The 18,186-nt window shown below is 37.9% G+C and overlaps 2 protein-coding genes across 2 annotated transcripts in view; one reads left to right on the top strand and one right to left on the bottom strand.

Moving 5' to 3' along the window:
• Positions 1 to 18,186, bottom strand: part of LOC134216685 (protein amalgam) — a 446,954-nt gene that overhangs the window by 232,309 nt on the left and 196,459 nt on the right. The gene's annotated exons all lie outside the window — the stretch shown is intronic.
• On the top strand, positions 861 to 3,453 carry LOC134216681 (uncharacterized). The gene is made up of 7 exons (XM_062695527.1): positions 861 to 1,536; positions 1,848 to 1,996; positions 2,055 to 2,154; positions 2,273 to 2,605; positions 2,684 to 2,798; positions 2,860 to 2,984; positions 3,059 to 3,453. The coding sequence occupies exons 1-7, from the start codon at positions 1,087 to 1,089 to the stop codon at positions 3,392 to 3,394; spliced, it is 1,608 nt and encodes a 535-aa protein (XP_062551511.1). The 5' UTR covers positions 861 to 1,086; the 3' UTR covers positions 3,395 to 3,453.

Here is an 18,186-nt window from a genome sequence, read left to right as displayed (position 1 = left end):
AGGTCTTTTAGACGACCACGAGAATTTCAGAGCAATTATTGCTGATTTACTTGGGATTACTTACTATTCGTTTTCTACCGTGCTCACTATCAGTATGATTGACCACTTAGAATTGTTAATTTCTAGCTTTCATGCGAATTTTAAACTTTGTTTTCCTAAGAAGAATCCCATTAACAAGCTTCACCATATCTCGCATTACGTTGACGTCATACGCCAAAGTGGGCCTATTGGTAAAATGAATTGTCTTCAATTCGAGGCGAAATTCAAAGTATCGAAATCGCAGTCAAAAACGTGTTACAATTTCCGGAATATAACATTTAGTTTGTTGAAAAGGCTAAATTTAAAACAGGTCAATTCTGTCATCAACCATAACTATTCTACTGATAAATTAACAATCAAATCGGTCATAACTGTACAGAAAGAAACATTAGATTTTAAAACAATAGTATTTGACTTACCCGAAACTGTTGTAAAAGTCAATCATGTTCTCGTCAATGGTACTAGTTTTCGCCCTGGATTGGTTGCGAAATACCAAACATGCAATAATGAGAGATATGGCATCATTAAGGCAATAATCAAATCCACTACTTATAATGAAGATCCTTGTTTTATCCTACAAACTTTGTATATAATTGAACTTGATAAATACTCAAATAGCTACAAAGTTGTACCAACGAACACAACTGTAAGGGTATCACCTAAAAACATTTTTAGTAGAAAGTCGTATAGTTTGTGGCAGATGCACGGCGTAGATGAATCTTATTTTATAAGTTTGAAATACAATGATAGTTGTTAAGTTTGGCGATTGCTTATCAATAAATTTATAAAGATTGTTCACACATTTATTTGCAATGCTTATCTTTTATTTAAAATCACACAACAGCTCATATTTAATATACAAATGAAGGCGGCATTCATTGGATAAATTTCATGGGTTCTATGAATCATGTAGGTTTCATCTTAATCTATCAATCATGTTGATGACAACTAAAGTTTTCCCAAAACTGCGCAACGCGATTCTAATCTGCTGTGAATAGGCTTCGCAGTGCTTCATTGACGCGTTGATATGGAACCATCAATGAAAATATGCATTTAGCAGTCATATCGCAGAATGGGGAATCCATTTTGCAATTACCTATATATTTGTTTTCTAATTTCACTGTAGTTTTAGAGCACAAGTTCACCGACGAGTCGTTAAAGTACATCACAGATGATTACCTTACCAAAATTGGTATTACTGAAATGGGACCTCGTCTCATAATCAACTCGACGATATCAATGCTTTTGGAACCTCGTGAAAATGTAACCATTCCATCATCCCCCGATGTGACTATACCATCATTCGAAGCAGGAACATCCTCATTTAGATCGGGCTCATCATCACTCGTCACCGAACCGTCATTCAAAGTTGAATCATCGGCAGTAGCCGGCCCATCATCATCTGGAACAGGATCAGTTTTACCGGGTATCTCAACTGCATCAAGACACAAGAACGTAACCACAGAGGGAGCCTTGCCTTTTGCATCCGTCGCTCAGGTATGATTAGATATCAAAAACGGTTCTCGATTTTCACATTTAATCACATTTCAATTAAACTATGAATCTTATAAATTTTTCACAATACCTATCTGCATTTGCAATATTTCACTACACTTTTTTTGTTTTGTTTTGTTACGATCACATATTTTTTTGCTTCCCCTTTTTCTTATATTTTGACAATTCTAGAGTACTATATGAAATGGACTAAACTATTTTGACAAACCTAGAGTAGCATGTAAAATAGACTCAACAGTATAAAACACTAGAATTTAATCATTAATGAAAGAAATTTATTTTTGTGATTTCAGATACGAGAACGGCTCGAAAGTGACAATAAATTTCGACGCATTTTGTATACGAAACTTGACGCAAATGTAGTTCCTACTCATACGGAGCTACTCAAGATGGTTCGTCTCTTATGTAGAGATATGGTTTGGAAGCTTGTCAACAACCAAGAGTATGTATTTCAACAACATTTTTGAAAGCAGATCTAAGTTCATTAAAATTTGTTTCAGGTATCCCACCTTCAACGAGAAGAAAGGATTGGCAAAGCAAATTGTAGACGCATTTCCAATATTACGAAACACGAAGATGTCGGAAAATGCCCCGGATTACGTAAGAAAAAACATATTTTCTTCTTCTGTAGAAGAATAGATGCTTAGAGCTTACTAAAATTACTAATACCTACAAAATATTTTTAATTTCATTAGGTATTTTTTTATTTTATTTATAGTCGTTATTTTTCTGGAGAAATGGAGGAAATAAACCTGGTGCGGAGCACAGTGGCTTGATTCAATCGCATCTCCGGAATGCTTGTAAGGACATTCCATCGGATCGGAGGAAATTTGTCCATCGGAAATCAAATACCATGACAAGCATCACACCTGATGGCATCCAGAAAGCCCAAGAAGTTGCGTGTGTCGATCCAATCTCATCAAATTTTCATAATATATTGAGAGTGATGAATGAAACGCATGAGCTTCTTACGATGTGCTTACGAGATAAGAAACGAGTTGCAGATATCCTTTCGCTGTTTCCGCATTTGAAGGCCTACAATGGAGTTATGGTAGTCCTCGGCCAAAGTCACCTTTATTACATGCAATGACTGTAATTAACTATACAAAATTATTTCAATATTTCACAGATCCAAAAAGCGTATGAACGGATAAACGTAAACTACAATAAGTCGTCTCATTTGAAGCAAATCTTTTCAAGGGGATTAATGTTGGAAAACGATAATTTCAATGCAGTTCATGATGGTAATTTTCTGTTTCAATACGATCAAATATTTGTCTTATATTTTTGTTATTCTTCGCACAGATAATCTCCGGGGCTGCTTACGTATTCTAATGGTACTTGGAAAAAGAGGAACCCGCAAGCCCATTGGAGTAGAAACCTTAGAGATAGAGGAACAGATCGCAGCACCCTTAATTCGATGGATTCCAGTAAGATTTCTCGAAAAATAAAATAGTATGTTTTAAACAAGGTTTTAAATAACATTATATTTCCTTATTCACAGGATCACGGAACCGCTCTAGCTGAACAGCTAGCAAAATATGTGGGTCTAAACGTAACACACAAAGTGGAGCCGCATCTTATTACAAACAACGAAAACTATTACATATATCTCGAGGGCGAAATAATCGATTGCGGAAAATCTTCAATCCAAGCGATTGATGTTTTCATAAAAACATTTTGCGTTTTTGGCATTCCGGTTCCAGCGACTATAAGAAAGTTGGTCGAGTTTTTCGAAATAGTATCGTACAAGATTAAGGCCAATAGCAGGACAGTAGGAGTGAAGCGCCTTGTGTCTTTATTTGCTGAATCGCTGACTGCTGAGATGAATAGCGATTAAGTAACACATTCGAATTGTTAAGTTTGCGAATGATTTTTCACTCTAGCTGGTACCATATGTTTTACTTGTCCAGCTTCAATGATTTCAAATAAAAATTGTTGTGGAATGTACATATGACTATTTTTATTTCGAACAAACAATTTCTCGAAAACTAATGATTTCACTGTCGATTTACCTTTTTTTCATTCTCAAAATGGGTATTTTTTTACCCATTTTGGCAGAAAACAATTTTTTTCTAATGGGTAAAAAAATACCCATTCTTTGACAGACAATACCCGTACCCAATAATGGGTAAATCGCTTTTACCCATTAAATGAGTAGCGGCGGTTTCAACGAAAATGGGTACTATAGTACCCAATAATGGGTTTTAGCCAGTAACCGTGTATAACCTATAACCTACTTTTCGAAGTATTGCCGAAAGGTGTAGTTCCGTGAGAACCTATGTTGAAGCTCAAGGTATTTCATGGCAGGATTTTTATTTGTGCCACCACACTGCAGCATAAAAAGGTGTGGTAGGCAGGATTTTAAATATTTTTTATTTTCTTCCTTCCTTGAAATCGATCTCACATTCCCGAAGAGGGAGAGGAGTAAACAGCTCACATCACCCAATACGCGAGGAGAAGTGGATGAACGCTGTCATCAGAGGAAAAGTAGAATCACTGAAATTCAACACAGCAAGGTATAGGCAATGGAATTGAAAATAATTTTAAAAATTTCAAACAGAGATTTTTTTGAAAATGATTTATTAGGCGGGATTAGAAATTTAATAAAGATTTAAAGTAGTACCATCTCCGGAATCATTTCAAGAAAAAACTTCATTGTCATTAACAATCAAATTAATTTATATATAAAGTAGATAATCAAAATTCTAACCTCATGCTATAAATTATTTGTAAATAAATTGCATTTTGAAATTTTGAAAATTATTTTGAAAACTGCATCCCATACCTCGCTGTGAAATTATTTTCATGATTCTACTTTTGCTTTTGATGACAGAATTCATTCTTCTGCTAGCGTATGCGCCACGAATATGAAATTCGCCACAGTAAAATGAACACATTCACCCAGCAAATGACATAAAAAAAAACACCACGCGTTTATATGGGCCACTCATATTCATGCAGTAACGCACGAACTGAGCAGCCTGTCTGAGCAACCTGTTGTGTTGGGTTGAGCAACTGCGAGCAACTTGTTGTGTTGGGTTGAACACTAAATTGAATGGTTGGTGCTGGAATGATTATTTGGCTGCCCTACAGTCGCACTCACGACGGTGGCGATGAGATTGACCGTAGAATATGCTGTGATCCATGTATTTCACTGCATTGACTTTGACATATTTCAACCCTGGGTAGGGGTATCAACCCCCTAAATACGAGCACTGGGCCAGTGCGTATATACCGGACTAATCAACGCATCTTCGGGCTTCCCGCAAGCTAACAAAGGCCGGTGACATTATGACGCGTTTCCGAGCGGGAGCGCGTCCAAGCAAAAGAAATTTTCTTGCTGATTTTCTGTCCCAAGCTGTGGAAGTATAGATAATGCTCGTGTCACTCAATATCTAGCCGTACAGTTTATTTTCTTACAGCACTTCCACTTACTGAACACTTACAGTGACCCATTCAAGATTGTTTTCACAGCAAAATGCTAAAAAAGTTCTCCTGTTTCAGAAATTAAAATATTGCTACGATCGGCAAGATGGGGAAAATATGTTGTAGGGGTAACGGCTCAAACCTTGGCCCATTATGCTACGGGTGAGCACATTTATCGTTATAAATCTTCATATATTGCATTTCCAACCAGAATTATTCCACCAGCCGGCTTGCTTACATTTGGTTTTGACGCCAAATAGCAAAATACGACGATGAATGTCCGCAATATCTCATTTAAACCAGCGAAAGTCTCGAGAGAAATTGACAAAATGTCGGCATCCTTGTCCCTATCAGGTGGATAATTTTTCAGCCCACTTAGCACGAGCAATTGTTGATTTCGAACATACGAGTGATAAAGATGGGTTGCTGTTTATAGTACCAGTCATTTTGCTTGCGTTGAATAGAGGCAGCATGCAAACAAATAGAGAAAATCAAATCATCTTATTGAGCGTGAATTCTAATTGGTTGCATGTAAAATACTACCATACTGATTGTGAGATCGCGTTTTAGATTCCCCCAATAGCACGCTTATCAAGGACATGCTAACGAAAATACTATTATGCCCCTAATTAGACTAGCGTACCACTAGCGAAGTTAGGTTTAACGTACGGATTGTGAGAGAAATCTAACTTCGCTAGCCCCTTTTTCCGGTTTTCAACTTAATCGAGTATATCGTGATTCGAGAAAAGCATCATGAGGGCCCATTCACAAACTACATGACGTTTTAGGTTGTGGGAGGGTACTTGTCTGAGCGTTAAGGACTTTATAAGTTTCAGAACCCTACCATACATGAAGCATTACTAGAGGCTTGGTGTGGGTTAAGTTTAGCGTTAGGTAATTTGCGAATGAAACTTAACCGCTGAGTGGATTAACCTGTTTTTACAAAAAATATTCTATCGGATTATTCTATCTGCAGCTTTCGGTCATTTTCTCCAGTACGGGTTATTGGTGAGAATGTTTTGATTTTAGAGTTTCATCTATACTAACGTAGTGCTACAAATCGAAAGCGCATGTCAACATTTGGCTACGGGTGCCCCCAGTATTGTCCAAAAAAGTTTTGGGTAATTATTGTCCCTTTAGATCTTTTGTCCTTTTCGACCATTTGACCCTTCGCCCTTTTGTCTTTCGACCCTATGTCTTTCGACTATTTGTCCTTTCGATTTTTGTCTCTAACCCGTTTATGATGCCCACACATTTGTACGAGTAATTAGCTCAATAGTGGTATAATTTGGTATTCGTAGGACGTCTAAGACATTCGCTCGGCCGCGACATGGCGTAGTTAGTAGCTGGCCATGTGGTGGTATTTTTTGTGCAAAAGAGAGGAAGGAGGAGAACAAAATGAGTAAGAAAGAAAAATGTGATAAAAAAGGAAAATGATAACAGCTCTCCGGTGGAAATAGACGGAGAAGCTAGAGTACAAGATAAAAAAGAAAAGAACGAAAAAAAAGAAAAGTACGAAAGAAAAAAACAACAAAACAAGTTGTTGACCTTCGGTAGTGATAGATGGAGAGCCACAAGAAGTAGAAGAGTAAATCCACTTGAGAAAAAAATGAACAAAAAAGCGTTGGTAAAAAAAATGATGGTTGAAAACTTCTGACTTTGTTGTTTACCGAACCGGAAAACTGAACTTATTCTTTGCTATTGATGCATGAAAAAAATCAAAATTGAAAATCTAGAATACAAGAAAGTGACTGTCTACGGTCAGAAATCAATAGTTAGGGTTTCATAAAAAAAAGTAGAGGAGAGCGGGATTGTGGTGGCAGCAGATTGAATTGAAATTCGTAATTTCTATAAATTTAAATTTTTATTGAACATACACAAAAGGAAAGAGGATGCGGCCTCCTACGAATGATGGGGCCCTGTCTTCATGCTTGTAACAAACCTGACGGTATACGGTTATTCGGATGGGTCAAATGGCGACGTTTAGCCATCGTCAGGTTTTATTCACGAAACGGTGCTCCCCAGTAGGCTAATGTGGGTAGCCACGAAAACTTGCTCCGGCAGGCAATGAACGATTGGTGATGACTTGCTATGGTGGGCCATTAATGATGGCTAGCGTCCCGTGGAGTACCTCTGGACGAGAGGTGGTAGGGTTGGGGTCCAGAAGCGCCGTGGATTGTCACTTTTGCTTCACAAAGCCAGGAAACCCGGCAAGTTTCTTCATGACGGGTGGCTACGTGCAGCGTCTTGTCACTTATGCTAGTTGACATCACCGGCTTGTGCCGATCACTCACTCTTACACACCATCCGGACTTTTCTGATGCTGATCCGCTTAGCCACGGCTAAGGCTTGTCTTACTTCTAGCGTGGTCACACATCAACTACTTTATGTCTTCCGAGTCTCCGAACACCACACTCCAGATCGGATTGAACTCTTCCGAGAGAACACACTTTTCGCCAATATATCCGGATCTAGAGCTGCTGTCTTCTCCTTACAAACTTTGGCTATAATGCCATTGGAGAGATGCCAGCCGATATCATGTAAGAAGTTAATAGTCATTTATGTACTCACTTATTTATGGTCAATTTCGCTGCTTCGATTTAAGCTGGCTTGTTACTGATGCATGGCTAACATTGTCCTCTCTTGACCTTCTTCTTATCATGTACTTCGTCTTCGACGTATGGATGACCAGTCCGATCCGCTTGCTTCCTCTTCAGTCTGATGTAGGTTTCTTCCACCTTCTCAAATCCTTCTCACTCCCTGCCCTTAACATTATTCCCTCCGATGTTAAATAGCAGGCACGAAAGACCATCACCTTGCTGTAACCTTCTGCGCAGTTCGAGGGCACTCGAGAATGTCCCTGAACACCTTAAGGCTTTCTCCCATGAATCCCCCTAGTAGTGTCCCACGAACTGTCCTGCAATTAGTGGATAGACGGCGGCATACAATTTGAGAGAGTACCTTGTAGGTGGCGTTCAGCAATGTGATTGCGCGGTAGTTGCTACAACCCAGCTCACCTCCCTACTTGTAGATGAGACACACGACACTTTCCATCCACTCCTGCGAGAGAACCTCATCCTCCCAAAACTTGGTAATTACCTAGTGCAGCGCTCTAGCATAATCACCATGTTCAAACAGCTCTTCTGGTAGTCAGTCAATCCCAGGGACTTTGTTGTTTCTCAGTCGACCGATCTCTTCCTGGATTTCCTGGAAATTCGGAGCCGGAAGATGTATGTCCCGCGCGTGCTCCCAGGTTCGTCACCATGCCACCCTCGTTTCCTGCCAGAGGATCGAAGTAAGCCTTGCGCGCGGCCGGTGGTGTTTTATTTAATGACAGCAATTTTTCTGCTCTCGTATTTTCTAATTTGACTGGTGTTACGCCACCGGGATTTTTTCTTTTAAGATCTTGTCGCATAGATTACTTCCGCGGAGTGCGCGAATGTTTCGTCCTGGATCAGATTTTTTTTCGTGTCAGATCGGGAGTTAGATTTTCCTGCGAGGGAGCAACATTTTATTATCCGGTGAGCTAATTTCATGCTATTTTGAATGTATAACTAAAACTATTCATTGTGATGAATTGCAAAGTTTGATACATGTATGGAGTGGTCAGTCTTCACATGCATTTACAAACCAACCTTCCCCCGTTTTGTTCCATCCGTACATGCTTTTCTTGTTTAGTGCTTTCAAAATTCAACTTGCAAAATATGTGTGAATCAATTCATCTCTAGGTTGAATCAGCTTGAATTTTAGTTGTGTTGCTCATACAGACTTAATCGCCTGACAGATCTTTAAACAATATTTCTCGTTGAATAAATGCGAATCAATAGTTTTTTTTCTATTTTAAGAAAAAAAATATTCCTTCAGGTTACATGTTTCATTCCCGTTATTGATAAGGGTATATATTAATAACTTCATTATCTCAATTGGAAACAAATTGGGGGAAGGGACATTTAACATATTTTTATTCTCGTTTCAGAGAGCGAACAATGGCGCTTAAACCTAGGCTAATTAGCCAGGGCAAGTTTAATAGCTTTGCCCCATCCCAAGGAAATCAACAATGGAGTGACATAAATTTCTTAGCGTGATCACTCCCAACGTCTATTCAAACTTATTATCATTTGCTTATGATGATACTCCTTAACTATATACCCTACAAACCATCCAACTCCTTGACATCTATGAGGGCGTCGGTGAGTCGCTGGCCTCTCGTTAAGTAGATGTCATATCATCATTTCCTTCCTTTCCCTAGTAACGGAGAAGATGGGCGTGGCCGGCAATGGTAGCTTTCATGCTTTATCATTTTGGACCTCCAATTGGGTTGCTATTAAATCCCAAGTAGTAATCTATAAACAATTGGAGTAAGAAATTTGAAGAATATACATGACAGCTATTAGTATGCAATCTACGAAATACTCCGTTACAACGCAACGCAACGCAACGCCACCCTCGTTTCCCGCCACATCGCCTTCATGTGCGCTTCGTAGTGCTGCCGCCACCTTTGTATCACTTCACGCTCATTAGTAAGAAGGTTCCCGTTTAAGGTGGTTATACAACAAAGCCACAAATCGGCCATCTTGGAAACCACGTCCTTTTTCTAGTGATTTTTTAAGAGCACGAATTGAGAGAACCATAACCCCCATGAGGATGAAACATCCGTAGATTGTTTGCTTACTCATGCTAAACAATCGACTTCAATTTCAGCATTGTACGACAATTATTACGCTAGATTTGAACTTTTGATAATAGAAGTAGAAACCCGTGTGGTGAATTTGAAATTCACCACATGGCCTGATTGTATAATCACCTTGCAAATTCACCACACGGTTTTCTACTCCTAGTATCAGAAGATCAAATCTAGCGTAATAATTTTCGTACAATGCTGAAATTGAAGTCGATTGCTTAGCACAAGTAATCAAGCGATCTACGAATGTTTCATCCCCATGGGCATTGTGGTTCTCTCAATTCGTGCTCTTGAAAAATCACAATAAAAAGCACGTGGTTTCCAAGATGGCCGATTTGTGGGTTTGTTGTATAACCACCTTAAGTCCTTACACATATCTGTCTGTGTCACGTGCCCCTAATGTTAACGGTTTAATTTCTCATAGAGCTTTTGTGCGTTATTCGCGCGTTACAGTTTCCCGTATCTTCACGGTCTCTGCTGGCGCTTTTACTCCGAAAAATCGGGTTTATCTGTTCCGCGCCTCGTTCACCCTCGTGCGGTGTTGCAGCAATCTCGCCCATATTGCATTCCTCTCTTCCATTAGTTGCCTCATACCCTCCTTTTTCCAGGACACCGTGCCTTGTGCAGCGGTCGCGGTGCTTCCAATGGCGGATCGAATATCTCTCCAGCCAACTTTAGGAGAAGTTGTGCCTAGCTGCTCTTCCATTGGAAGTGTCACAGCTTTGGTAGAAGGTAGCCGCTTGATGTCCGTTTTCCGCACTTTCTGTTCAGTCCAGCAAATTTCCTACAGCGCTACGACGTCGAAGTTGAGGAAAAGTAATTTATCGTAGATTATCCTGCACAACCTGCGAAACCTAGCGACTTGCCTAGGTCGTTGCCGATTGTATCTTGTCATATTATCTTCCATGTCGTTTGTAATGATTGTTTTTGAAATGCGGTTTAGTGAGCCTGCGCAAATCTTCGTATCAGATCTGTTTAGCGTCCCACCTAACACCAGGACTTGGGCTAGTGCGCTTTGAGCAGAGCCTGCTTGCGGATACATGCAGCTTTTTATAGAAGTTTAACAGAACCCACTGTCAAACCCCACCACATCCTAGGCAGGCACCACTACTCGTAGTTGTCATGGGGAGGGATCGTCAAGCCCTTGGAGGTAGTCCCTGCTGCACCCAAGCCTAAGTCAAGATTTAAGCCTAACATTCACATAATCAAATGCTAAATCTAGGACATACATAGACCAACACAAATTAGTATGTACTACATAAAATTCTATTCCGTATAAATCTAATCGTTAAACCAGTCCGCCTACGCACTAGTTGAGGCAATATGTGTAGATATGAAATTTTTTCTTTGTCCGACATCAATATCCTCACCTCGATGAGTCCTCCTAACTAACTGCGATAATACTCGAAGGCGTCGCTACCGAACGTGCAGTGGTGCACAAAGAAACCGAAAAGATATAATAATAAAATCATAAAACAGATACGAACTATGAATACCAATGCTTTGCTTTTTCCGCCCGTTCTGCAATGCAATGGTCCATGAGAACGCCAGCAAAGGACCTGCCATCACTATACTGCTGCACCGCAAGATGATAGAGTCCGGGGAGAATATGCTTCCGGCGGGTGGCAACATTCCCGGTCCACGTCGTCGAGCCTCATGAAGTTCTCCGTCCGGGCGCAGTCAAGCATCCGTAATTCGGCTTATAGTGCAGTAGCAGCAGAAAGGAAGGAGGCACAATGCCTGCCCGGTGCCTACCCACAGTTGGCGGCCGGTTCGCGTTCAGAATCCGACGTACCTAGTTTGCTTGGAAACGAACACCAACAAGTTGTTTGCAGGCGGCGAATTTAATTATTGTATGTTGAATAAAATTCCAAGCGAAATCAATTATGGCTGGCTCTGCCCCGGCCAGGCCCCAGCATGCGGCGAACAGTATAGAAGTAGGTTCAGTCACAACACGAATGCGGCGATGGTGGAGAACCAGAACAGCTTTCCATTTCAAGTGAAGCAGAATGTAATAGCTGAAATATTTTCATGGAAAGTGTGTTTGGTAGCGTGGTTGAGAGAATATGGTGGGTGGTACACAGAGACTAGAAATTGCTGGCGGCTCCCGAGGGCGTTTTACCATTCATTTATTTCATGGTGTGCTTCATTAGCTTCTGTAATTGTGTTCAGCAGAGCCACACCAGGACAATGATAGTTTGGGAGGTTGAAAGGATTTAATAGACATAAACTAAAAAGAGTAAAAAATGTTATGGAAGTGCTTATCTTGATAGACTCTTATTAAGCAATTCTCTGTGAAATCGAAGGTCCATTTATTTTTGTATTTTTTGATTTCCCTGAAATTTTGCGTATATTATAACGGTAACAATAGTCGAGGTATTAGTAGATCCACAGAAGAAAATATTTGTTAAAAATTAATAATTATGCAAAACGTACAGTTTAATATCTTAGGGATCGTACACAAATTACGTAATCATATTTTCTGGATGTTCAACCCCCCCTTCCCTCATGTAAGACTTATTTCATACAAATGTTTTTTTATTTAAATGTTGCATAAGAAAACGACGAACCCTCCCACCCTCCATAAGTGCTTACGTAATATGTGTAGCCAATAGATAAACTAATGAATTTGCTAAAAAATGAGATTAATGTCATTTAACATCAACAACTGCCAAATAATGCTTGCACCATAATTGGTACATTGTTCCTTTAGTGGCGGTAAAAAATAATTTTAATTCCCTTAGTGGTGCTATCCATTGATTTTTTATGAGACTCGCCACTATTGGTACAGTTGCACCACTATAGGTCCAAAGGGAGTCAATTTTATTAGAGAAAATTATTGTTTTCAATAGTTTTTCAGGCTAAATCTTAGAATAAGTCGCATTCAAGAGGTTATTTAAAGCACGACGCATCGACTGAAACCATCGTAAAGTGTATAATTATGATAAATGTCATTAAAACCCCACAACCTCCACTATTGGCGCTACCTCCACTAAGGGTACGGTTACCCTACACTCTTTATAATCATAAAACATAATTTGCATCGTTAGTTTGCCATTTTGACTCTAGCCTAACTTTTGACAACAGCCCAAGCAAAAACACTTGGGAAACTTTTCAAACAATATAACTTGAAAACGGTTTGTCTAATTGTTTTAGTGTATTCGGCAATGTTTTATATATACTCAATTACGCTATGTGAAAAAATATACACTGTGAAAAAAATGCACAATCAAACTTAAAATCGATTTTCTCAACAAATATTTTTTTGATATTTTTTATTGTTTGATATGTTGTAGCAGATAATATATGTATTATTTTGCACTAATGGACATAATGGAGAAACGGAATAATATGATTCAAACGCATTAGCAAAACACCGCAGAGCACATGACTCGACTATTGACAGTTAATATGGCCCTGACGATTTGGGCTGATAGTTCATTCGTTCTGATATGTTGGCTTTTCAGCAACAGAAGATGCTCAGCCCAAAACATGTCTTAAAAAGTCTCAAACACAAAAATATATTTTTTACTGACTTAGACTATAATCAAAAAGTATATAACATCGGATCGTGTATTTTTGACCGATGCACTATCGTTTGCAATCATAAACGATGTAGGGCTTTAGGACCTAATTGCGTTTGGGGTTTTGACTCATATACTTATGGGAACAAACTTCGAATCTCTGCTGCCCTCTAACGCAACTTGACTTGCATATTATCAGACTTATATCTCGAAAACTACATTTCGCTGATTCTGCACTTAACCTTGATAAATGAACCAATCTGTTATTCCTGAATTTCAACAACTTTAATTTGAAAGCAGCAGTTCATAAACCACAAATTATCTGGTTGTAGAAAATGTTGGTCATATCCTTGGTCATAGTTAGGCTTGTAAAATGTCATCTGCATGTCATTTGACTAATTTGTTCATAACTTTCTTCAGAAGCAAAATTTACTTCAAAATTTTAGATGTAGTCATAACGCTTGAGTAGTGCTATATTTTTGTCCAAGGGTACATTGCTCTAAATATAACATCTAAGGCTAGAGAGTGAAATCTCTCCAAAATGTCACGTGTCATTTGACATAATGTCATTTGAATGACATTTTGTCTCCCACGCCCCAGATTACATATTTACAGCAATGTCTTGTTAGACAAAGTTGTAGCCACATTTAAGCGGTATAAGTTCGTCATACTTGATAGTTGATAGCTAACTACTGAAAGAAGTTCTGGGAAAATTATACAAACGAATGCAAATGACATTTTACAACACTGGTCATAGCCATGTCATGTCGAAAATAATCCAGCAGAATCATTAAAAAATATCCAACAATCACCTTTAACTTAAACTAAACCAGGAAACTAAAAAAATGGATGGAATCATAATGATAATCAGATTTCGTGTCGTTTGTTTAGACCCAATGTTGCATCAATTCAAGTTTTTCAAAGACCTGCGATATTATTATTTAATGACATGGACAACCACGAAGCACCCTTCTAACTCTATCACACACATTTTTTTTTGCTATACTAGAATATACACGGAAGAAACAAACTACCCAATAGTGAGTTTAATTCACCCAATCTCGAACATCCGTACGGGAAGCAAAAATTGAGTAAATTGGGTCGAAGTAGTTTGCCTTTACTTCCATGTTAAAAAAGTACCCAACGGAAAATTTATTTACCCAAATGTAAGTTTAATTCACTCAATTTCAACCTCAGGTAATAAAACTCAAAATTGGCTTCCCGTATTGAACTGGCGTCGTTGGATTGTTTGGCTCTTTTGTTTTTTGACAACAGAAGAAAGGGGCCGTCCAGAAACCACGTGGTCATATATGGGGGGAGGGGGGGGCTTGGAAAATGACCACGATAAGCCACATGGGGGGAGGGGGGTGTTGCTCTTGAACCACGTGGTTTTTTTTACACGAAATACTTTTGGTGAATAACAATAGCGGTGTAAAAAATATAAATCATTAAAATTTGATGATTTAATCATTAAACGCAAAGCGCATCTTAGGGCCGATGCTCACGTAGCGTCTTTTCAACTCAGCGTTAAAAAGACGCAGGTGTACATCGAGAAAAACCGGTAACGCAGCGTTGGTCGTAATGCCGATGCATATCTGCGCTATTTGACCATCTTAGCCTTAGATCCTTTTTCCATAAAAAAAAAATAAACGAAAAAACAGGTTGCGATTCAGTCTCAATTTCCACAACAAAAATTTGGAAAGGAAAAATGGAAAAATATAAAAAGAATTCTCCGCGCCGTGCAACCGCCGCACATGGTTCTTGGCATCCAGTGTTGGGAAATGTACAGTAAAACACTGTGATTATGCGAATGTTTACATTTTATCCGGTCAAATTTCACGCACCCCACAAACCGAAACAGTTTTCCAAAAAAATGTACGCCTCATTGTGACATTTTTTTTACCGATGAGGCAAACTGTTTGTATGTTCCTGCCTGCTGCTGCGTGAAAGTCGAGCCGTCGGTGCAGTCAGCAGATTTCATGTTTCGGTTCGTGCGCAGCGCAAACAGAACAGAATCGAGTTTAATTGCCTGTGGCGCAAAGCCTAGAAAGAATGATAGCCGTTGGTACTAATTCATTAGTTCTAGTCTCTAAAAATGAGCAAGGAGTAAAGAAATAATCATTTACCACCAAAAACGGTCGTACGTCGTGAAATGAGCGTACAGAAACATTAATTGTGGCGAGAGAAAATAATAAAATCATGTGCTGACTGTCGTCTGCTTGGTCGTGGCTGCTGCTGCGGCTGCCGTGTTTTTGTTTTTCTTTTACTTCGTGGCAGATTGAATGATAGAAAGAAATGTCAACCGTTCCCGTCCCTGTTGGCATCACGCCGCCGACACTTTTGCATCAACGGACTGCAGCTACAAATTTGAAAAAATATTCATGTTTTTACAATAATCCAAGAAAAAAACTTCAAAAGAATTTCTTGTGGATGATCAGTAAAATCCAGTAAAGAAATTTCCTGTAAAACTTTTGACATAACTTCATATAATCCTGATAAAGTGCTGGCATTCAGAATGATTTTTTGAACAATTCTCCTGAAAAATTTTGCTTTAAATTGTTAATGAAAAAAAAACAAACATCTCCTCTCCGAAAAAATTTTCTACCTGAGTTCTTTTGAATCTTCACCAGAAATAATTCTTTATTTCCAAAAGAAGTTTTTCGAACATTTTAAGGAGTGCACTTCGAAATGTTCAGTCTACAGTTAGGTTTGCGAGCAAAGGCGTAGGGTTGCCAACCCGGAGATGACGAGTTCGATTCTCGTTCCTGTCTCGACATCCTAGGTATAGTGTATCCATCGTTCTAGCTAAACAAGATACATAATCGTGCAATGGCTGGCATATAAAAGCTTTCAATTTAGTTATAAAAAAGGAAATGCTAATAGAATATACTAAGTTGAAAAGCAGACCAATTTCCAGTTGGAATATGGAGCCATAGAAGAAGAAGAAGACTTCTAAATTTTTCAATAAAAAACTCTTCTGAATTTCCGAAAGATATTAAACAGCCAATGTCACATGAAACACTTTGATATTTCCGATGATTTTTTTGTTTTGGATTTTTTCAAATTTGGAATTTTGAAATGAAAATTTTTCGAATACTCTTTTCCGAGGCATTATTTAGAATTTCCACGGAATAGTCTATGCATTATTTAAAAAAATCTTTGGATTTTCAAAAATAAATCTTTAGAATTCTCGAGATTCTTGTATTTTTAATTTGTCCCATAAATTCTTCCTAAATTTAACCGGGAATTCATTCTTCTTCGGAAAGTCATTTTGATTTCTGTGTAGGTTCAGCTAATCATTGATTTAAATCTTAACCATGCAAAGATGTACAGGAAATAATTCAGAAATTTCTAAGGAATTTCCACATCAGAAAATCTTTAAATTTTGATTTAATGTTTTAAGGAATTCCTTCAAAAGTACATTTTTTTTCGTTATTTTCACTTGTAAAAACATCGAAATTTCCTCGGGAAATTCATTATTGGTGTTTCAGATGAACTTTTTTCGATTTTCTACTGGAAAATCTTAGGAATTTCCATCGGAAATATTTTGGCATATTCCGAATAATTTATTTTGGAAATAAAAAAAAACTGCTGAAAATTTCTAAGAATTCCTTTTGGAAAACGAAAAAAATTTCCATTGTAAATTTAGAAGAATTTCCTTGGAAGATTCATTAAAGTTGCCCAGGATTTTGAAAAATTGATTTTTTTTTAATTTATACTGAAACCTGTTAATACCTGTTAATATTGGAATGTAAACTAATTTGATGATTCTGAAAGCAAAACTGGAATTTCTACAGGAATGCTACTCAAAAGAAACAACAGTAGGAGGTTTTATTTGCATCTCTAAGATTACATATTAACTTTGTGATTCTCTGATAAATTTTTTGTTGTAAGAGTTCAGTTCAGATGCTTCGCTGAGGTTAATATATATTAAGAATTTCCAGTACCTCCAGAGCTACGGAAGGTCCCAAATACTCTTAGAAATCTATAGGGATATTCAGTAACGAACTTTATAATTATTATATTATATAATTATAAAGAAATAAAAAAATATATATATAGGGATATTTTGGAATATTTCTAAACCATTACAAATTTTTCTCGAAATTTTTATAACATATTCGCGAGTCCACATTTTTTGTATCCTCCTGATGCATCGAAGGTGTGTGAGTTCTAGATATCCTAATACCTGATACACATTACAACATGATAACATCATCAAAATGTTCGAATTCGTGAAAATTTATAATTTCCATGCTGGGTTTTAGTTTGATTTTGAATCAGTTGAAATTGTCCATCTTCAAAATTGATCGGATTAACCATATGTTTTAGTTACATAAGCTTTTTTTTTAATTTTTGTACTTGAGAAAAAACCACGTGGTCATAGAGGGGGGGAGGGGGGGTCTGTCAAATGACCACGATAGACCACATGGGGGGAGGGGGGGTTGAAAATCTTCAAAAATATGACCACGTGGTTTCTGGATGGCCCCAAAGAGTGGATGAAAGAGAAGAGAAAAAATAACTCAAAAATAAGTTTAAAAATCATAAGGGTTGTGTACAAGACACGACCGCCCGACGTAAACTACGTGAAACAGTTTGGTGAAATGAAGAATCTAGTGCCATTATCCATGAGTATTACAAAATTAGTCTTTGGATTTCTTATGAAATTTACATTTTAAAAGGAACTAATATATTTATGTAATTAAAACAAATTTATTGAATTCTCGAGTTTTGTATAATATGAGTAGTTTAGTTTTGTTTGTTTAAATTCAATTCATTGTTGTTTTTCGAATTTTTCGAAAAATATTCTAAATGAGCTTAACTAAACTTGGGTATTTCTAAATTTCAATTTATCAGGTTTAATTGCACTTTTTACTGTATTTAACCATTAAAACTTTAGAAATGAGGATAAATAACTACCGTCAAATCACTGAAGACGCACACACGTTTTTGCAAAGACCATGCGTCAAAGCGCACTCGTGATTTCGCTACTGACGG

Source organism: Armigeres subalbatus, chromosome 2 (genome assembly GCF_024139115.2).
Source record: "Armigeres subalbatus isolate Guangzhou_Male chromosome 2, GZ_Asu_2, whole genome shotgun sequence".
NCBI lineage: Eukaryota > Metazoa > Arthropoda > Insecta > Diptera > Culicidae > Armigeres > Armigeres subalbatus.
This window is presented reverse-complemented; position numbering and strand designations above follow the sequence as displayed.

What these genes read in the sequence shown, in the direction of transcription:
- LOC134216681 (XM_062695527.1), top strand. Translation starts at nt 1,087, where the DNA reads ATGCATTTAGCAGTCATATCGCAGAATGGGGAATCCATTTTGCAATTA. An exon ending in AGGCCTACAATGGAGTTATG is followed by an intron (nt 2,606 to 2,683) that starts GTAGTCCTCGGC and finishes AATATTTCACAG; the next exon opens with ATCCAAAAAGCGTATGAACG. An exon ending in TTTCAATGCAGTTCATGATG is followed by an intron (nt 2,799 to 2,859) that starts GTAATTTTCTGT and finishes TTCTTCGCACAG; the next exon opens with ATAATCTCCGGGGCTGCTTA.